General features: G+C 36.1%; 1 protein-coding gene across 9 annotated transcripts in view; it reads right to left on the reverse strand.

The window, feature by feature from the left end:
- Nucleotides 1–1,899: 1,899 nt before the first annotated feature.
- QKI (QKI, KH domain containing RNA binding) overlaps nucleotides 1,900–23,352 on the reverse strand; it is a 146,777-nt gene continuing 125,324 nt past the window's right edge. For 2 of the 9 annotated variants that reach the window (XR_009485736.1, XR_009485737.1), the window contains 4 exons: nucleotides 15,142–15,229; nucleotides 12,514–12,810; nucleotides 9,787–10,631; nucleotides 1,900–5,074 (listed from right to left, as the gene is read on the reverse strand). Coding sequence is in view for 6 of the 9 variants with exons in the window: in XM_059841262.1 (XP_059697245.1) it covers nucleotides 5,058–5,074; nucleotides 9,787–9,861; nucleotides 12,514–12,810; nucleotides 15,142–15,229 (477 nt within the window). In the remaining 3 variants the exon portion in view is untranslated. Of the gene's footprint in view, nucleotides 5,075–5,643; nucleotides 10,632–12,513; nucleotides 12,811–15,141; nucleotides 15,230–23,352 lie in introns of those variants that run through there. The other 7 variants (XM_059841264.1, XM_059841267.1, XM_059841262.1 and 4 more) reach the window with 5 other exon arrangements.

Here is a 23,352-nt window from a genome sequence, read left to right on the forward strand (position 1 = left end):
ACTATAAAATAGTTAAATTTTCAGATAGGCACTGAGGTAAATTGAGAAATACCTTTGGCAGGCAACAATAATGAATATATTATTTTGATTTTAGAGTTTTCCTAATTTTTCAGTCCTTCAGCTTTAAAGTACTACAAAATTTACAGCAACTTCAACTACTGCATATACTGAAAAATGAGATGAAAATGCACTGTGGACAAAGGATGACAGTAGTTAACACCTATTGCTAAAAACACAAAATAATAAAAATATTACAGAGAAACAGTAGTTCTGGAAATAGAAGTATTCTTCACTATAAAACATTAAAATTTTGTTCCATCTGAATAGTTTCACCTATACTGGACAGAGTACTTCACCAAACTATGTGTGTGCCTCTGAAAAAATTCTTTACGAATATAAATTATTTACTCTGTAATGACACTTGTTCTACTATCCCGTCAAAAGGTCCTGATATTATCTGTTATAAATAGCTAATATTCTTACCATCTGCCTGTGGCTGAGTTTTAGGATAGCAACATGATCTGTTAAATTAAAAAAGAAAATTCTGCAGAAGTGAAACTATTCAAAATGAATTAGTATTTCATCTCTACCTAAAAGTTTTGTAAAACAAAGAACTACATGCCAATAGAAAACTAACAAATGTCATCAAAGCTAGACTATTTTTCTCCATAAAACAAAGATGCATAAAATTTTAATTACTAGCAATACTGTGAGAACTCTATTTATAAAGTTTTATATTGCATGTATTTCAAGATAAATAGTTTGAAAAGTCATAAATTAAAGGAGGAATTTAAACAGATTCAGATTCCTCATCTGAATTTTTACTATCTACAGGAAAAAAATGGATTTTCAGGAACAAAACTGTTGACATCTGAAAAGTTATCAACATTGAGGAGATCCCTCAACACTAACAGTAATTACTGCCCACTCAAGGTCACAAATCTAGAACTACCTGGGAAATGTAAAGCAGCCTCAGTCAGTGTAGCTCTAAGAAAGGGGAAGCATATCTGTAAAAATATTTGCATAGATGTACATTCAAAACAGCATTTTCACCATTTCAATTCCCTGCATTCATGTTGCTCCAGTCATCCACAGGGATAAAGATCACATAAAGGCAGCTCTGGAATTTGAAATGGATGTTGCTTGGTAATTTAGTGAAAGGTGTATTTTTGTACTTTCTGCAGTCACTAGGAAAAGATCCAGTCTGACCTTTGGCTTACAGAAGTTGTACTCCCCTGAGCTAGGCAATACTGATAGACTTCAGCAGAAGTACCAAAAATAAAGCCACTTGAAACAGCGTGGTATAAATAAGGCACTTTTGCCAAAGGAAACCCCCAGGTTTTGTGTTTCAATGTACAGCAATTCTATCCAGAAATATTTTGTGCTTACAAACGTCACGTGATGCAACAGTGAATCAGGTGCCAAAACCAACAAATCATGAATTACTGTGCGATTAACTGCAACCTCTGAATGGTTCAACAAAGAATCAAACTGGTTTCTGTACACCGTCACGATTTACCAATACACTGGCATTTTTTGCTCTTTTGCTGAGAGCCAACAATAATTATTTCAGAGAAGGAAAAAGAAAGTGTGGAATTAGTAATGCAGATGCTGAAAGGCAAGTGGCAAGACTCTACAAGAAGAATGCCTCAAAAATGCTACTTTGTTCCCATTTCTACTGGCACCTATTCCCCAAGGTAAAAGGCCAGAATGACCAAAGCCAACTTAAAAGTAGTGTGCAGAATGTCAGCTGACAAACAACATAAAAACAAGTCACGTTGTGTTATCTGTGGTCACGTTCTTCAGGGTTAGTCCAGTAACTCGACTTTACATTCTTCCGTCTTTACTTGTTTATTTTAATTAAACATGTAATGGTTAATAAACAGACATAATCCAGAGTTAGTAGGTTGGTATTATAACATTTATTAAAATAATGCTATGGGTTAATAGAAACGGCAAAGAACCAAAGAATTAAAATGCAAGCTATGTAAAAACCCAACTAAAACCCAAATATGTCTAATGTATTCATCCAGTAGCTAACTAAAAGCCCAAGAAAGACAACACTCCCAATATAATAAAGTACTGCAAAACAATTGGCAATTTTTCAGTTATCAAAATTGTGGGTTTTGCATTTTGTATCCTTTTTTCTCAATCAGGAAAAAAATTCTTTTGAATGTTATATAACATACATATAAAACAAGATAGAAAAATACATTATAAACTTGTAACAATGGCTGTAAATACATTATCTTACATGTTTCTCATAGGCAATAGGTTGGTTATGGTACATACATAGCATGAAACTACTAAGATAATAAAGAATAGACAAATACATGTCATCTGTACGGTTACATACAAGCGACACTCCCATCTACCCACTCTAAAAAAATTACATAATACTGTCAGAAAGAAGTCTTAAAACTACTTATTTTAATAAAGAAAAAGTCATTAAAGAATGATAATACTGAGAACCAAGGCATTCAGAGATTTCAAAAGTCATGCTTTTTTTTTTTAAGCTGATCCAAAATTTTGTCAACTAAGTTTTCAGAAGTTTGTTCAGAGCAAACATTACTTTCACATGTCACACATCTATTCCATAAACTTCCCCTCCCCCCCCAGTAAAAGACCTTTGATAAATGTCTAAAATGTCCAGGTTTTATCATAGTTGAGATGAAACTGGATCAAATACTGGTATTGTTTTAGCAAATCTCTCTTCAAATGTTCGAGTGTCGCAAGTTTATTCAACCAACCAACCAAAATAAAATCAAAATGGCACAGCATATACTGTAAATAAAATCAACACAACTGTATGTGTAACAGGAAGACAAAGCTGGTGGCACAATAAACAAAAATCTAGCTGAATACGAAAGGATGAATGTCTATTGCATAGTAAATAAACTGATAATTATTTCCAGGTGAGACAAGATGTTAGATGAGGTCACCATGCAGGTGCTTAAAAATGTAAGCCCTCTTAGCTTACTATTGACCTTTCATTTGGAAGCTGTGAAGATTTGCAGGAGGAGAATAAGTTGACAAGAGGGGAGTAAAATTATCACCTGATATTTGCCAAGTTTAGTACTGAGCCCCACAATGTAACGCTTAATGTTTTCAGAATTAAATACTGTGCGTTCAACAGCTTCAGCTCTTGCAATTGCCCAGCTATTCGAACCTCATGTAGAAACAAGGGTTAAAAGTAAGGTATAGCTGGACTTCAAATGGCTGAAGTCCCTCTCCTGCTTATCTTTTCAGGAAAAGACAATGGGCCAGATCTAACAATAGTCAAAGAGGAGCTGAAAAGTAAAGCAAAGCAACTTTGGTGCTGTTTGCCACTGCAGGAGCTGCTCCTGGAAACTGGGGATGTGCTCAGTCACTGACTGAAAACTCGCTAAGCACTTTCAGTTTCGTTATCTGCAGAACATCCGTTTTCGGGGTGATGCCGAAGCCTACTACAGTTGATGCAATATTTATTTCAACCAGAATCAAGAAAACTCCTCTCCATCCCTGAACAAAAATGACGTAACTTCCAGCTCTACAAACATTTGTCAGCTAATAATCTCCTTTAGCATGAGACAGTCTGTATCACAGAACCCTTTGGTTTACGTTGCACAAGTACGGCATTTGCTATGATTTAAAAAGTAGAGTGGCTGAAATAATAATGGGCTGGTCTGATGAAAACTTAGCAAATACTTCACTTGATGAGATTTTGGCAAAGTCACATCACACTAGTATGGCAAAAATCAGGTAATTAATATGGTCAACTCATCATTTGTCTTCCCTCACAGCTTCTTTCACATACTGGGCGACTGAGTGGCATGCAGTAACTTGTCTGAGGGAGAAGCTGATTATACAAGACATTTGACTAAATGACCATGAAGAAAATAAGGCACTTCCTTTTCTTTAGACTTATTCCAATACTTAAAAAATAAAAAAGAAAGACTAAAAGGCTCTTTTGGTCTTTTGTTTCTTGACAACCACCAGAAAAAATCATTTAATGAAATAAAGGGTTTCTTTGTTCTTTTTTTCTTTTTTTATAACACTTGAAAGTATAAAATGCTACATTTCCAAAAATATATTTTTTTTCTGCACCAGCACCCTTGTATAGTAAAAGTATCTACTTTTTTGTTCATTTTGTTTCAATGCACTACACTTTATCTACATTTCATTACATGTATACAGCAAATAGGCAAGCATGGCTTTTACATCCTTAATGAATTTTTTTCTATACAGGGAGGTTTAAAAAAAATATTTGAACAGTTTGCCCAGTAATGTGACACATAATGCATGTACCTTGTTCTCATGTAATCTTCCAAGGAGATTAAAATATGGTTAAAACAATTTAAACTTGTATTTCGCTTTAATAGTGTTGCTGTTTTGTTCTCTGCATTAATGTAGTTCTGAAAAGTCATCGTAATCTGCATTTCATGGCACACTTTCCTTTAAAACGTCCAATTTGGCAGGCAATAGAAAAAAGGCTGCAACATCTGCCCTTTGAGGGCACTGGTAGTGACTAAACAGCATATCAAATTTTGAATACTTTTTGGAATCCCTTCCCCAATGACATCCCTGACCAAAGGTTCATGCATGATGCATCATCACACAGTACATTCAGAGAGAGCTTTGACTTTTTTTTTTTTTTTTTTTTTTTTTTTTTTTCTGAGAAGAAAAATATTCCTAGAAGTCTCTCACAGTAACTGCCTCTGTCATTGGGTAGTTAAGGGACATCTGTCTCCATCTCGTGCGAGGCCTCCTTACCGTTCGCTTGGGGCGGGACACTAGAGGATGATCAGTGCGGAGGGATGAGTTGGACCTTATTGCTTTACTACTATTCAGTGCAGGTTCTAGAACCACTTTCACCCAAACAGGAGAACAACAAAAAGCGGAGTTGGAGGACAACAATTTCTTTGTCTGTTTTGTTAGATGGTAAGACGAACGGACAAGTGCCCCAGCTCGCTGCACTGAAGACAGGCAAGCAAAGGCGTTTACCAGTTAACTGATCAGCAGGCAGGCATGGTCAGGTCATCATTGGGTGAAGAGTTCAGAGGTCAGAAGGTCATAGGTTAGTTGCCGGTGGCGGCTGGGTGGTTAGAAACAAAAATAAAAAAAAAAATAAAAAAACAAAAACAAAAAAAAAGAAAGAAAAGATAGAGAAGAGATTAGTTCCAGCTAGTGACGGCTTAATGACAACATGAAAACTAATCACAACTAATAAAAAAAACAAGCATGTTTAATTCTGACATACTGATCGACACCATCTACAGAATGCAATAAAATCATGACAGCCCTCCATCATGATTTGGACACGTGAAGGAGAAGCCCACTCCCACAAAACCGGTTAACAGGAGAAATAGAGATAAAATATGACTAACGACTAATGGTTAGTAGCAGTCGATGAAGGAAATTGGAAAACAAAAAACGATGAACAGTTTCTGAACTGGGTAGAAGATTTCTGGAACAACAGTCAGTGCACAGCATCAGTATCTGACTGCTATTAAGCATTAGTACCTCCCCAGGTGCAAGCATTAAAGCAACTATTAATGATGGATGTGATTATTAATAACTGGTTGTTAAAAGAATGGAGTCATCTAAGGAATTCTGGACTTAGAGAAACAATTTGGTTCAACAAACTATGGGCCAAACAAAGGGTTTTTGTTCAATAAATTTTTTATTGCCTTTCATTTATTCTATTTACAAACAACATGGAATTTCTTGGCCTCATGATACAAAGCAGTACTATAAACTGTAGTCTAGCAACGTAGGCATCATCGTGGAAACCAGGAAAACGCTCAGCCTGCTACTATAGCTAGCATTTTCCCGTTCGAAATACTATTTTACACATATAGGACACTTATAAAATGCACTTGCATGTAAACACTGTAGAAGTCCTGCCATTTTAAAGTCTATACTTAAAAAGCTCTAAGTACATGAAAAAATAGAGAAAATATCTAATTGATACTAATAAGGCATTTTAAAACTACAAACAGCTCTCTTTATTCATTTTCAAAGCTAATACTCTGCAAATACAATAAAATCTGACATTTCATATACATTCCTGCTTTATATTTTTATATTTTAAAAGAAGCCACCTGTAAATACTATTTTCTTTTGCAAAAAAAAGGAAAAAAGAAAAAAACAACAAAACAAACAAACAAAAAAAAACCCAAAACCACAAACAAATTACAGTAAAACATAAAAAAGTTCTCAAGTGGAAAGTTATCATTCCCAATGTTCTTGAGCTATTCCTTCTTTAATCATTCTCTCGCATTCTCCTTCACCAAACTTGGTCCACTTAACAGTAGTATAATTTTTTTTTTTTTTTAAGACTCATTCAACAGCTTAATTAGAGCTAATAAATTCTGAGGTTGATAAAAGTTTCTGTACTGTTGCCACTTTGACTAAGGCAGAGGAGATGAAAGTGAGAAAGATATTCAGTGCAAAGTCAGATTTGTGCCATTACATAAATGAAGTCCAGTAGGTGTAATATTCACAGATACCATCGATTTAACAATCTTTCTTGTGGGTTCATTTACTTTCACATAATAAAAGTGGCCTATCATTTAGGATACAGTTCATAACACTACAAAAAATTACTACTGTAACATAAATGAGACCAAACGCTCCCTGAATTTTTTTTTTTTAGAATCATGCTAAGTGGGATTTGTTTAAATTATAACAGCTGTTTCAAAAAGAAGAAAAATAAAAATAAATATTTTATGTGGCACAATCTTACCACTTTACAGGTATACTAGAAACAGACTCTTAAAGCATTTTGATACTCATTACAATTTGATTAAAAGGTATTAAAATTTATATATAAATTATGTGAAAATTGGTTTGGATAAAACATTTGAGAAACTTCTCAGCATTAATATTTCTTGTGGAGTTTAAAATCAAAGCAAGCTACCTTTAAAAAATACCAGGACACCTGTGATACATCCTCTGCCAAGTCTCTGGCCTTCTACAGTACACACAGGTTTGTCAACTGTGCAACACCATTTACAGTTTATTACAATTAAATCAGTCAGTCTTTCTGTTATATGAATCAAATTCAATTTTGTAGTATTTATAAACTGGGGGTTTATTCTGAGTTAAAATGAGCTATGTTTTCCAACCCTTCACCAATTCTAGATGCTTAGTTGCAAAACATTTACACATTTGGGGATTCTTGCTTTAAATGCAGTGCTTATCTCTGGAAAAACAACCCAAACCCCAACAAAAAATCAAAATTATGCAAAGAATAAAAACTACTTAAAAAGTGAATGCAGTAGTACTACAAAATCATCTGAGAGTCAATTTAGAATTTTAAAAAAACCTAAGAAAACCACCAACTTTAGACCCGATGAATGCAAAGATAGATTTAGTGACACTTAACTAAAAAAAAAAAAAATTCCACATTGAAAAAAAAAAGTATTTCGGTTTGCTGACATTGCTTTTTGTGGCCATAGCTATAGGAATATCCTGGTGACAGAACAGCCAAATATGGCAAATACTGACAGTATTTTAATTCTACAATATAATTTTAGTACATTAAAAAAAAATTTAATGCTGAACAAAGTCATCACCAAAACCATTTGTGTGAGAGTTTTTAGGTATGTGCAGTGATAACTTACGATTTAAAATTCAAAATACAATGAAGTTCAGTTGAAAAATTAACTGGGATTATTTAGGTAAGACTTTAAGATAATGTTTTCCTGAAATACAAGCATGGTTTTTCTAAGAGAGAGGTATGCATATTTTATTCCACAGGAAAAAGACATGTATTTATTTATCTACTTAAGACAGTGGGTTTCCAATATTGTTAGAAATGAATGCTGGTTTATTATAAAATGGCTGTATTTTAAAAAAGGGTGAAATTATGCCAATAATTAATTTAAATTACTTTAAAGTGACCCAGATGAAACATCCAGGCCCTTCCAAATATACTTAAAATCCATGTTGAGCAAATATTACAATAATAAACTACAAAATGGTATTTTCTCCATCAAAACACCCCTATCCCCACTTTATCAGTGTATTTACTAGTTGTCTCAGGTAAATATCTAATTACTAAAAAGGTAGCTAAAATGTCTGTCACCCGAAACTATCACTGCAGCTCATGAAGCAACATTTGCAAAAAACTGGTTTTTTGCAGATCAGATCAAATTTTCAAAGACACCAATTTCTTATTTTCTTATCACCAATTTCTCTTGACTGAGACAGAAAAAAATAAAAGAGGAAATATTAAAAATTAAAACCTATTTTCTTTTTTACTCTCTCTATTTTTTTTTTTTTTTTTGGAAACATGGGCTGTGACATTAAACTGATTACATCCTCTTGCCCCACTGAAGAGTTATCAAGAAATGAGAACAAGCCAATGGGCTGCAAGTAGTGGGCAGTGATATAAAACAATCTTACAGAAAACTATACTAGTGTCCTGTATCAGCTTTAGGCTTTCTGTAAAGCCTATTATATCAAAGATAAAAATGTTACATAAATATACCAAATATCCAGAAGGGCCTCCTTTACTGTATTGACCAGAATCTGTATTCTCTCTTGTAGTTAATTTATGGAAGGTTGTGAGAAGTGTGGTCAATGTTAGGAGATGTCAGATCTGTCACTGGAATTTGGCTTTTGAATTCTACAATATAATGGCAATCTGCACAACACTGATTTGGGTGAGAGCAGAATAATAATACTTGGCACATAATGCTTTGCATCCTCAAAGCCCTGTACAAAACAAGAACCCCCACAACACCCCTGTGAGGTAGGGAAGTATTATTATCCTTATTTGACCAATGGGAAACCATACACAGAGAGATTAAATGACTTGCTGAAAACCACAGTGAGTCAGCAGCAGGGATGGGATAAGAATTCATCCCCCACACTGCTTCTTAGCCAATGTCAATAAACCGAAAATATCAGTTTTCTCAATTAGCTTAAACACTTCATTCAGGGGTCCAAAGGCATGACAATTGAGTAACAGGAGAAAAATGAAGATTTACTTTCCATTCAAGGGTTAAAGAGAGATGCCCAAATATTGGATGTCATCTCACCAACAGGTCTTCAAAAGTTGTTTCTCCTTCAGGTTACACATTTTAGCAGCAAAAGACAAATACCAAGAAATAGATTTTGGAAAAAAAACCCAAAACCAAACCAACCAAAACACCCTCCCTTCCCCTACCCATACTAATTCAAACTCAAACAACTTTTGAAGTTATCTTCACAGCCCTTACCTTTCTGAATTCAGTTAGGTATCTGAGAACATGCATCCTCCTCATAATATACAGTACAGTGGCTCAAAAGTTTATTGGAAAAAAAGGAATCTAAATCTTCAGATTTCTCCAAACACAGACAGGAGGCATTTATTCCTTTACTTCTTTCTCATTAAGCAACCATCCATTCATTTTGTTTTGCAACACCAATCTGATATTTCCACGCCAATTAAAAGAATGAACCGGGGGCGGGGCAGGGGGGAAAGAGGGGAACCTGACCAAATTAATTATTGCAGCACTGATTTCATAGCGTTTCCTGATGCAGACAGATGTTTCATTTTTAAAACCCAATCAGTTATAGAATTTCTGTTAGATACATCAAAGAATATATATTTAGTTGAGCTGGGAAAGCCAAGTTTAGAAATTTTTTTTAAAAACTGCAAGCATTCCCAAAGCTTTAAAATAATAACCGTCCAGGTTTTTGAGAAAAATCATGAATGGGTCAAGACCGGGTATTTGGTTAACCAGCTGTGGTGTTGCAAATCTCATGTTCACTCAAAGCACTTCTTACAAACAAGAACTGCAGAACTAAACTAACCTCGGTCTGCGGTCACAATCCTTTGGTAAGGATGGACACGCATATCGTGCCTTCGAACTTTAGTAGCCACCGCACCTAGTTAAATTGCAATTACCAAGACAAAGTTAGAAAACATTCACAGAAAACATTAACAGCAGGTTTATCAAAATGGATTTAAATGATCATTAACTACAAAAGTTCATTTTAAGAAAAGCAACAAGTTAAGGCACAGTAGTTTCAAATCTTAATCTTAAAAAGGAGTTTATCTGTGCAGATTAATATTGCATTTATTTTAAACATCCTGGCCTTAACCTGTTTAATCCATTCATTTACAATCCCAAAATTACAGTATTTCATGAAATCTATTAGACCCAAGCACATTTAAGCTTTACTAGTCACATATTCACTGAAGTGCCTTTCTTGCAGCAGGACTATTTTAAATAATGCCAACTTTAATACTGACAATTATTTGCTAACTTTAAGATCACTTCCAGTTCTACCACAAAAAAAAGTTTTAAAGCAATTCTTCAAGCCTACAGATTGTGATTTTAAACTTTAAGTCAATAAGTATGAACTGCAATGAATTAGGTGATTAGTAAAGCAAACACTATAGAGAACACTTAGCAGTCAGTATACTACCATACACTCATAAATTACAGCTACTCTGTAATAATAGGACCTAATCCAAATTAATAGCACTATTTTATTTTAAATCTATGTGCAAAAAAGTGCAAGTAAGTCACTGACTGCTAGGCCAAGCTTTTTTCAAGGCTGCTGAAAACTAAGCATTTGTTAAAATTCAGATCTGATGAAGGATCAGTTAAGACCGTTCTTGAATTCTTAGCCTTTCGTTGGGAAAGCCATACCTGAAGATAAAAGGAAGGGAATTCAAAGTTAGTCACCAACTAAAATTTGATCTCAACACCAACATCCCCAAAAATACTGACAGGGATGCATTTCTTCGCCATTTTTAACAGAATTATTCTAAAACAGCTTAAAGGTCCACCACACAAATGGACAAAATACTATTAATGAGAATGAGCATATAACAAAACTCAACGAAATCCAAATTTAATGCAATTGACTCTATACAACTGCTCAGATTATAGAGCAGATGTATTAAGAGTTATAGATTCTAGGCAGCTAAAGTGGGAGTGTGGGGTTTTTTCCCCTGCTCCCTTTTCCTTCTTTAAATAACTTTTTTTTCTGAGGTCTGTTTTGGGCAATACACCTCACACAGCTGGGTCCAAGAGTATACAATAGTTTCAGATGCCATTTTAGAAGTAATTTCAATTTTTCCCTCATATCTCTTTATAGAAAATCCTGTGAGAAATCCAAGTTCCCTGCATTGTAATAAACTTTACTCTGGAATGCTGTATTTCTTTACTTGCTATTAGCTGAATTCAGGAGAGGGGCTTGCCACTAACCACTACTTTAATGAGCTCTCTAACTGTGACTTTACCCCAGGATGTACCACAACTGGACTCACAGACTCGGGGTGGAGGAGCTAGGAAGAATATTTACATGTTTGTGGGAAATTAATAAATGATAATGTTATCATATGCTCGCAGAATTTTGGCAATGGGTTAACTGACAACAACCATAAGCTGACAGACGTATTGCATACTTTTGTCCTGCTAGAATTTTTGTTATTGATTCACTAATCCTGCAAGACAGAAGGCTGAAATACATTTTCTTTTTTACTGTACATAATGTGGAAACACGCACACATACAGATAACTCACCAAGTATTTGTCATGTGAAACACTGATTTTTTTGCAATACTTTCAACAAAATATTGACTTTGAACCTTATTGTCCAGTGTTCATTAGAGATGTTTAGAATTCGTGTAAATCAATAACTGCCACTGAACAAACTAAGATCAAAGTCCTATAAAATCAACATTATGCAGCAGCAAGGTCATATGCAATTCAGAACAAACTGAAGAGAAAAAATTATTTAGATTCTGGAGAGGGTAGGGAAGGAAGAAACTATTGGAACTGCTTGTTCCATATTGGCCAGTTAACTGAATTGTCACGGCTGCTTTATCATTCTTGCCTTCACACACCAAGTCAGTGGTCTGAAATATTAGGAATGATGGACATTTCAATGCAACATATATAAAAGAAGCCATTAGTAAAGCTGCTAATTTTATCATCCTTTGGTGAGAACTTGGTTTGCTTTATATTCATTCACCAAAATAATTTCCTGCTCACAATATAATTTAGCACTTTCTGACACTGAAGAGAGGTTTATCAGTTGCGTACTAAATAAACAAAAACTCCAACTGAACAAAGAGTTCTCCACTCCCTCCAGTTTTGCTACTAAGATACAGCAAAACAAGAAGCCCTCTCTTCCAAGAATTGCTGGATGTTAATTTATGTTGAAGAGAATACAAACTGATCTGTTATTCACAGGAGCCCAGATGACATGTAATAGACCTCAGCTTGTATTTAGCTTTTTTGCCCCTTGCCTATGTATCTACCATCTAATACCATACAAACACGAAGACTTCATTTTTGGTAAATTTATTAATATAAACTAAGCACACACATTCCGGAATGCCGAACACATTTAAAATGTTTAACAGCTGCACCATTTGAGCAGCTCTCCTGGGCGGTTTTGATATACCTGAACTAAGTTTGTAATTTCAGACTTTTTTCTTTGACCTCCACGAACCTCAACCTTGCAAACACAACAGAAGCACAAGCAACACAGTCTCCAGTCACCCACGTACAAAGGTCTTACCTAATACACCACTAGGTTCAATAGGGTACTCAAGGATTGATGTAGCTGGTGCCAGCGTGTAGGGGTACTCGTATGGTGTGTAAATTAAACCGGCCTCGGGTCCGGGTGGAACTATTGCAGCGGTGGGATGAGGAGTTCCGTTTGGCATGACAGCGGTTTGTATTTGTCTGATCAAAGGCATTATGGTAGGGCCAGCTGGCGTAGGAGTACGCAGGGCAGCTGGTGGGAGAACAGGCGCAGGCCCAGTAATAATCCTTGGAGCCTGGGCTGTTGCTGCAAGAGAAAAGGCAAGGGCTGCTACAGTAAGCAAAGAAATTCAGAGGAAAGTATGGAGATAGCAGTACAAAACGTGGAAAGAATGGGAAAAAAGGGAAAAAGTAGGAAAGAAGAAAAATAAAAGGAAATCATTAGTACATGCGCTGATCACACAGTGCCAAAGCACACCATTCAAATGCAAACAGCTTTCCATTTTCCAGTGTGATTAAGTATGAACATGCAAAATAAAAAAGCCATTGTAAAACAGTGAGGTAGATTTCTCAAACAGGTTACACAGCATGAAAGCTCCATTTAGACCATATTTCTTCATTTATGCTATCGAGACTGCATGAGACTGAGATGCATGCAGGAAATACAAGGAAAATACTATCACAATCAAATACAGAGTACAAAATTTAGTGCATCTATAGAGTCCACAGACACTCAGTTATGCAGAGCTGCTGTATGAGTCTAGAGTTTTTATGTGTCTTAAAATTGTATTGAAACATATACACAATTCCCATTCCCAGGATCAGTGAAGCTCAAGGTGACCTACAAACATGAACTGGTTCCTGTCTTATCCTAACATGAATAAAAAAGGCTCAAACTTTATTTCCATATAAAATTTCACAAAGTAACATACTTCCTTTGTATTAGAAGTTTGCCATAGCCTTGCTTAATTTAAAGAAAATAGGTGGTTTTCCTGTTTTGGTTTGGTTTTTTGTTTGTTTGTGGTGGTCTTGTTTGTTTTCTGAAGTGGTGCTAGCACATTCAATTAAGTGTTATTTGAAGCCTGTTGGCACACCAGATGAACAACTTCAGCACTAGCACATCTGCTGGTAACAGTCAATCTTAAGAGTTATAATTTATGTATTTCTATGCACTACTGTTGATCTACACTGATTTAATTTACTTACAGGTGGCCTGAAAAGAGAAATGTGGCAAAGTTTTTCAGATTTGAGACTGGTGCATATTTAAAATTATTTTTATTTTTTAAACAAAAACGCTCCGATAATTTAAAACTAGTGCTCAAATATTTATACTTCCTTTCTTAAACAGAAATAAACCAGTACAGCTTCTACATCTTCAACTTTTCAGTAAAATGCAAACTCAAAGACTGAAATTGTCTTATCAAATAATGAGTATTAGTGTGGCAATCTCCAGTCAAAAAATTAATAAAAAATTCCATCTTCCCACTTACACTGATACAATAGACCAATGGGAACAGACCAGAAAAAGAAATTGCTCAAATTAATAAAAACATTTCTGTGCAAAAGTCTGCATACATTTAAGCTATTCTGAAAGCTATTTTAATTATAAATTTGCAATAATTTAGAGACTACCATATATTTAAAACTGATCTAGCTTTAAATATCATAGTGTTCATTAGGGCTGAAAGACTTACCATTACCATTGTAGTTGTAAAAGCCCTTGCTTATGTCCCTTTTCAAATCAGAATAATTACACTGGTGTAAGCACTCTCAAATTGACCTAACTGCATTCCAACCTTTAAACATAATCAACACTGAAATGGGGACTGTGTGGAGAAACAAATTTGCAAATATCAGTAGGTCCTTAGTGAAAAGACTGAGTTAACTGTGCTTACATCTGACATCTGTATCACAGCTACAGCAAAAATGTACTTTTGAACAGTGTCAGCAACTATATTTCTGGGAGGAGAAATTAGATTTTCAACTGAAGAAAATAATTTGTATCACACATAATAGGTATCTGCTTTCATTAGTAGGTGCGTGTAATTAATTTTCAAGTGTAAACTTGTGCACACATGCGCTTGCAAAAGCATTTTCACACAAATGTAATGGAAGTAATCGTAAAAACGGCTCATTACATCACTGATCCGTGTGAACTCAGCTGTGAAATCAGTTGATGAATTGTTGGTAAAACATAACATTGGGGGTACACATGCAAGCAAGATGAAAGGAAGGAATATAATATAGAAAAATGTATTCACAGTATCCTGAACATCTGCAACATTTTGAAATTAAATCTCTAAAAATAAAAATGCAAAGGAGTCTACTGTCCGTTACAAGCTTTGAGGAAAAAATTACTGTAAAATAGAAAAATCTGGTTTAAGGGTTGAGGCTTTTTTATACTACATATATTAGTAAATATTTCAACCCATACATACTGTTAGAAAATAATGGGGACAAGAAACAAACTAAAAAAACCCGCAAACGGACATAACTTATCCACCAAAAATCTTCTGCAACAGCTACCTACAGTTTTGTCGGGTTCTTACTGCCTTCCATTCTCCAACCTAAGTTGCCACTGTACATTTTCCAAAGGTAGCTTTAACATTCAAAGCCTGCAAACACTTCTAGGCATTGACCCTTGAGCTCATGACATGCTTACGTGATTTGATGTTGGCATCTCTGTAGGTGCCATTCAGAATTGCAAGCTCCATCAGCTGCATCTTTTTAAGGCTGTCTTCTCCTTCTGCCTGTGTATGAAAAAATGGGAAGGAAGTCAGGATTATGAACTCACTAGTGCACAAGACCTAAGTGACCTAGAATAAAATTGTTCAAGTCCTAACCAAGCAAAATACCTGTTTATCATTAGTCACAAAAGCAGCAAGCTTAGTCAATTTTCCATAAAATTAAGTGGAAGTTGCCAGTTGACTACCATTAAGACTTGTTAACAAATATCTTATAAGAGTTTTGGAAAAGGTTCGTAACATAAATTATAAAAATTAAGGATTAAAGGTAAGTTGCATTTGGTAGAAATCATTTAAGGAATATTTTTCTCACATACATTTTCATGTACACCTAAAGGTGTCTTTAAAAAAAATTGTACTATTGGGCCATAGGACAAATATCCATCACAAATTTTAAACACTGCAGTTTATTGTAATTTGCTCCATTACAGTCGATACTGACTACTGGGGAGGGGTGGGGCAAACAAAAAAATAAACAACAATCTTTGAGTAACTTTCCAGACAGGATATTGACAACTGCCCTGAGGCTGAATTCCTAATTCTGGCACACGAAGATGTATTCTGATGAGGATATAACTACTATTTACACAGCACACATTACTCTCGATTTTGCTTCAATTAAAACTACTTCCCTGAAGTTACCTACTCCACTGGTATCGTGCAGACTGCATAAATATTAAGTGGTGTTCAGCAGAACAATGCTCACTTTTTCAGTTAGTAATAAGAACATTTCTAACAGTGTAATTTCATTTTTAAGACCAGAGATTTTCTGATCTGTCTTTCCAAAAATACTATTATTTGTTTAGTCAACACTCTATTGAGCAGAAAATATGATTATGATATAGGAAACACAAGAGGGATGGTCAACATCTACTTTAATGTTAGGTTACTACCTTGCCTCCTGTATGGAATGCCACTGCTGAAATTCTAAAGTCAGATGAACAGAAGAGCAGCTTTCCTGTGAACTGCAATGATTTCTTCCTTTGCTAAACTGGATTTCTTACATTTCTACTTATCGAATCACACAATATTTTCCAGGTATTTGGAACAGTATTTTCCAAGTTAATGAGCTTGTTATACATACTTTACTCCCAAGCTATGGATTAGTAATTTACTGAAGTCCAAGACAAAAACAGTTTTCAAATTTTTCTAAGGAAATCCCGTACTTATTGTGAGGTATGCTCAAGGGCCACGACCCCTTGAGAAGGGAACTTTCAGCAGCTGATTTTTATCAACAACTCAAAATCAACATGGTAAGATGAGTCAACACTGAATTCCTTTAAAATGTCAGAAATTGAAAGTCTCAACTGTAATACTGACGACTTGCATAAACACCCAGATCATCACACAGTAAACATTCAGAATATACTGAAAGTTAGACATTTTCTTTGTATGTTAAAAACTGTATGACAGGGCAAGCTGACACTAATACTAAAAAAGGAAATACACATTCAATTACCATATTAACTAGAAATTAATTGTACAGTTAAGTACTGTACTACGCAGAAATGTCAGACCCCATAGTCCCATAGCCCCTTTGGAATACAAAATGTGCCAATTCTAGCAATCTTAACATGACACAGAACAGATTTATAATTTACATGCAAAATAATTTTATCTTCTTTTTTAAATAAACTATTTTTCCATTGCATCTTTGCTGGTAAATTACCTAGGCAATTATAACATAATAAAACCAATTCCAAATCTATTTCCCTATCCAGAGCTCACAAATTCTCATCATTCTGGATATACCTTATCGAGGTTATTCTAGCAATAAAGATTTTTTTAAAACATTGATTAATCTTTTCCCCTCCCCCGTAAGTTGTACTTTCTTATTTGCTTTTTGTTTGCATTCATGTATTTATTTATTTGAAAGTGTGTAACAAGAAAACCTCCTCACAATGTCAGCTGCATCTCCCATATAGTTCCATTAATGTTACTAAAATTGCATACTTCCTCCAAATAAGACCTTCAGGAGATTGATCTACGCCATTAATGACTTTCAGTAAATGCTGAATATTACACTCCACTTGCTCGGATAATTTTAGTAACCCTAATCCCAGATTTTGCACCACAGTGAACATTTCCCAATACAACTATTTATAGGATAATATTAAGACAGAAAATATTTTTACCCTTTTGATATGGTCAGAAGAAGGAGATATAAGTCCAAGTAATCATTCTGACTTTAACATTTTCCTATAGGTCACTACTGCTTTCTGTTAGAAAAGATGTTGGAATTAGTATGCTTTATGAAGTATGTTTATGGAAGTAACAGTGGACTTAAAGCAGACCAAGTCCTTAATTTTATTCTTGAGATTTACTTCCCTAGACTATGCTCAGCAGATGATAAACTTTTCTTCTTTTAAACAAAACCCAAAATACAGCTTTAAATGTCCCTTTAACAATTGTATCAGTAAAAAAAATCAGAGATGGAAGAAGTGGACTTGCGTTACCAGACATTACCACTGACTTCTGGTGCTTTAATTTTTAAAGCATTTATTAGATACAAAAAAAAACCCCAACTCCACCAGAAAACCCATTCCACCACTTGGAAAAACACGTGTAACGCTGACCACAAGGTCATGGTTCCGGCTCCTCCCAGAAGATGGCACTGTTCGTTGCACAATGCCACCTCTGCAGGACACGGGTGTGCAGCACTGCTGGCACCACCCACCCTACCAGTGCTGCCCAAAATCCTGCCAACCCCTCGCACCCTACCCCTGGAACAGTCACTTGCCACCTCTCCTCACGGTGAAGTCACAGAAGTGCCCAAGACCCTTTGGGACACACTGTCGTGTCCTTCCCTCTCTGGTACCAAGCCCTCCACTTGTACATCCTTCCCCAATAGCCAACCCCTCAAACTTCCAAGAGCTGCATCAGAGCAAGGGGCACATGTTTTTCCCTGCCCTATCCTCTCACTTCTTTGCTGACAGATGATCAAATGAGGCACACGAGATCTATCTTAGCTCCAGGCATTTCTGCAGGCACTCTCTGTTAAAGCAAAGAGAGGTTGCATCAGGGATACAAAGGCAATCTCTAAAGGGACAGTACATTACCTGTACAATAGCTGCAACAAAGCTCAGCCATTTGTACCAAAAGGAAGCTACTTTGAGAAAACATCAATAAGGTTACTTAAAACCAGATTTGCATTACTAAGTTGAAGCTCAAGTGATTGACTCAAACCTCTCATCCTCTTAAATCTCCAGGGCTTTCCTTGTATTTATCATGTACAATATAACATGCAGATTAAAAAAAAGCCTTAAATGGTATTTTGAAACATAATTCTTTAAATGTAAGCAACTACTTGCAAATGCTCACTGAATACAAATACAGAAGAGATGGGAGAAGTAAATCCTAACAAAGCCAACTGTGCACAGACACCACTGGGTGCTGTTCTGTGAACACAAAGCCTGTAACTCCTCACAGCAGCTCAACTCTACCTGGGCTAGCAATCAATAGACCTAAAGGAGACCAAATGCAAGTGAGGACTATCATTTTAAGTACCTTGCTATCTAATCTTTGTCAGTGTAGGATTAGAGTTGCAAGGCTCAAAACACAACAAGTGCCACCTATATGAAGTCTCTGGGAAAGACTTCCTAAAAACACAATTTCAAACTAAACAGACAGTGCTGACCATACAAAAGCCCAGTTAAAACTACAATTGTTTTCCCTACTTTGGACAATACCGACAGTTTCACAAAAAAAGAATGCAGTTTATTATACAACTGCTATTCGTAAAAGCTTGTTTCATGTCACGAAATGGGGAGCTTAGATAAAACACTCCAATGAATTCTTTTCATTATCCATGCCCAAGCTATACTTCAACCTCAGACATCTCAAGACCTCCAGAAAATCATTTATTTTTAGCCACTGAAATGCCTCTGATTCTCATGTGCCTACAGTACCCTGAGGAGTATCATACACTTTCTCTTCTTATTTATACACAAAATATACATACACTAGATACATTTGTTATCCAGGTGGAAGACAGACAGGCATGCAGACTCCAAAGGTAAATGCCTTCATTGTGCAATGTCAATGAAGGACTTCAGCAGTTTTCAGAGGTGAAAGGTGGACTGTTAGATTCTGTCAACTCTGAGAAGCCTGGAACAAATTATAGCAGAGAGGGAAAGAAAGATAGTATTTAAAAGAAGGATCAAGTAGCAGTGTTTAGGACAGAGCAGAGATCCATAAACGAGACCTCTAGAGACAGCCAGTGGCCACACTGCCCTGCCACACTGCTGCCAGGTCCAAAAGGAGCATCACTGCAGCTCAGGTAATTCAGACACCAAACAATCCACTCACTTGTGTCATAGCTGGGATACCTCATTCTGACAGAGCTTCTTGAGCCTCACAGTCTCACGCCCAAGTCTCAAAATGCTCTCTGATTTTCATTATTACCAGGGCTGGAAGGGAAGGCTTTCAACACATTCAAGAATCAAACATAGGTGCTTTCCCCATATAATGCTCCATTTTCTTTTGAAGTAACTGCTTTGGAAAATGTAACAGATACACTTCTTTTCCCCTACATTCATAACAAATAGATCCTCATATTTAGGTGATGTCAGTGACTTTCACTGACAGTCCAGTTTCCAGATATCACGCATTTTGGATCACATTTTTGCAATCCTGTCACATCCCAGTACTTCAGCTGAATTCTCATGAACTGAAGTGAGCCCAGCCCTAGGAAAGGCAGCAGACAGTTTTATTATTTTGGATAAAATGCAGCAAAGTCTGGCTCTGGGGACCAGTTCTTTACAAGCTGTTCCAGGACTGTCTTTTCAGGCTCAGAGCAGGAGCAGCAAATGGGAAGAGAAAATGGTGGTGAAGCAAAACGACGGCCAGATCGGCCAGGAACACAAGGGCCAAAAACCTGTCTCCATCTTCCCCTGCCAACTGCAGCAGGCCTGTCCCACCAGGCTCATGGAAAGAACGACCAGGGGCCTCAGCAGCATGACAGCACCAAAGAGCACTTGCCTGCCAAGCACCTCAGCAACCTCTCCTGCAGAGCTGCCTCCCTGCCTGCTCCACAGCGCTGCTGGCTAACAGCAGCTCTCACCAGCAGCTTTCCTGCCACCCTTGGAGAGAACTCTTCCAGCTACCAAACATTTTTTCCAAGCCCATGCACCCTTCCACGCATTTGCTTCAAGCAGAGAGAATTCTTCTAAGAACACAGTGTATTTTTCAGAATGCAGGTAAAGGCAATAAATAATTTTACATGCACTCCAAGCAGAAGGGCAGAGGACTTAGCAGTTATGGAAGAACACTATACTAATGAACAAGAATAAATACTTAAAACTCTTCCTCAAATAGAAAAGTAATTTAAGATTGCCACATAAAATAAACATAACTTTTCTACCACCTGGAAATACACACATTAAATATGAAGACTTTAATTATTCTTTAGACTGCATAGTATATCTGCACAGTATAAGCCATCTACTATTTACTCATTTAATAGGAATTTTGGTAAAATGCACAACTGAAATATTTTTCTGCCATTGATCTTATCCTACTTATCCAGGAGGCAGTGCTGCTCCTCAGGGGTCTGTCACCCTGCCTTCCTGCAGGCCCCAGCTGCTCTCAGCCCAACAGCTGCAACTTGGAGGCTTGCACTGTGACACAGGCTGGATTCTCAGGCTCTAGAATGCTTTTATCTCCCTGACAAAGAAAAATCTTCCACTGCAATTCACTTGTAGATCAGTAAGTATTCCTAACATACCAGGCTCCAGTCAAACAGTCTTTACACATGAATGTCTCCATTCAGGGACAAAAACCTTCCATTCATAATTTATAAACAAAAAAACCCCAACATTATACTAAAAATTCCTAGACATACATGTATTAAGTAAAAAAACAGATCTCAGACATCAATATATTGTAAAATACACTACAAAGCCTAAAAACACATTGGAATTTTTGAAGCTGAAGTATATACACTTAAAATTCATGTTTGGATGATCTTTTATTTCTTAGCTAAGTTGTTGAAAGTGATGTATCTATAGCAACAATATCCTAGAAAAGATTACAGGTAACTAGATGTAAAAGACAAAGAAAAGAGCTTTTCTGTAAGACTCTGAATGGGAGTACCTCAACTATTACTCAATTACCCAGTGCAAGAGATTAGATTTTATTTTTGTAAAGGCTTTTGGTCCTGGTAAATTACTCTATTACTCAGTATTAAAGAAAACATCTCATCCTCCCTTTCCCTCAAAAAAATCTGGCAGAGACCTTCAAGTTTCCCATGCCCAGAATGTAAATATTGATAGTTAGAAGTTGCTAGTAAACATATGCAACAGACTTTCTCGTCCTTGATTATACACTTCTGAGGGTGATGGAGCAGAAATCCTACACCACAGCTTTGCTTGTTTTGAGGGGAATTGGTCAAAGAGGTCTTTTCTGCCACAGTTTGGCACCTATTCTTATATTAGAGGAAACTTTCCCAAATGCTTTAATGACAAAGACTTCCACACCAGCCATATTTCTCAGAGTCCTGTACGTCAACACTCCTATGGCACTGAACAGGTGGTAAAACTATAGCTCAGTTATTTCTCTATTTCCTTTTCAACACTGACACACACTGCTATGGCTATGAGGACAGGCAAAGATAAATTAGCATCATTATTTCTTCTGGGCAACACAGTCTGCTTATCTTCTTCAAAGCAAGCTCTCAGTTCAGATGATATGCAAAGAAGACTTGTGCTGTTTCACTTGACAAATTCGTTGGTCATAATGTTAAAGATACACTAGGGGAAAAAGACAGCCTATCTTTTTACATTCCCCATCACCTTATCTGACATATCCCTGTTTAATCATGATACTTGGCTTACCAGTAATACTTTTGAGAGTCCTGATGCCCTCCCTCCCCCACTTTCCATTTCTGCACAAAGAAAATACAGACAAGGTACAGAAAATTGGCAGATAGTGTGTTTTACAAGTCAGACTGAAATACAGCATCAGTGGAACTTACAAGTTTGCTTCACCATGTATCCCCCCAGATACTAGCTGGTAGCATAATAGGGTGGGGGGAAATTTTGCTTGACCTTAACAGGTCAACATTTCTTTAGGACAGATGTGATGATATCATGTTTAAATCACAGGGTTTTGGGCTTTGAAGGAAAAAAGAAAAGGTCATCTGGATAGGTTAAATCAAACCTTCAACAATACCTAATTTCAGAACTTGCTTTTTGATTTGTTTTTCTTTTTTTTTTTTTTTTAATTATCATTCCTATTTTCCTTGCAGGTCTGTTTTACTGTTTGTAATAAAATCTGTGATAAGAATCTCTATACACCACACTGGAGAGCTCCAGCAATTCATAAAGCTCCATAAAAGGAATGCATCTTCCATGACACACATACACACACTAAACCCCAAAAAATTCTAAATGGAAAAAAAAAAAATACAGTACATTCTAAAATGTTTTAAAAAGGTAGAATAAAACTGAGATGTGTTCAGATTTATTTGCTATCATAGACATCTGCTGCAATTTGTATTAAGATTCAAATGAAAAACCTATCAATCTAAAGGCATCTATGCAATCTGAAGCTTAGACCTATTTTTAGCAATGTGCAAGCCCAGCTTAAAAACATTCAGAGCTGAACACTTCACTGGTGGTATTTCTAGCTTTGGAATGCTAGACATTCAAAATTCCTCCTCACTGGTTAGTTCAATTCTGAAAGCAGCAGTTAAATCATAAGCACAGCGAATGAGATAGTAGCAGGCAAGCTTCTCATACAAATTTCCCACATATGGCTGTACCAGCAACATCCTGAGCTCCATCAGCATCCTAGGAATCTGAAGAGAGCAGAATGCAAACACGACCTATATTATGCAGGTCTTTATTCCAGCTGTAGCCTTTGGAACCGACTGCACAGTGCCAGAGCACTCAGACAGTGTTGACACATTCCACTTTAATCAGGACAAATTCATTAACCCATCTTGAGTTTTCAGTAAATTAGAAAAACAATTTAACTAATATATGCTACAAAATAACCTATGATAAAGGTGGTTGTTCTAAAAGGTACAAATTAGAGGCAGTTGTTAGAAATATATCAATGGAATGATTAATTAATTAAAAAATTTACAGTCAAGTGTAGCCTGACCTGCAACATTTATTTTCCCTCTG

Source organism: Haemorhous mexicanus, chromosome 3 (assembly GCF_027477595.1).
Source record: "Haemorhous mexicanus isolate bHaeMex1 chromosome 3, bHaeMex1.pri, whole genome shotgun sequence".
Lineage (NCBI taxonomy): Eukaryota > Metazoa > Chordata > Aves > Passeriformes > Fringillidae > Haemorhous > Haemorhous mexicanus.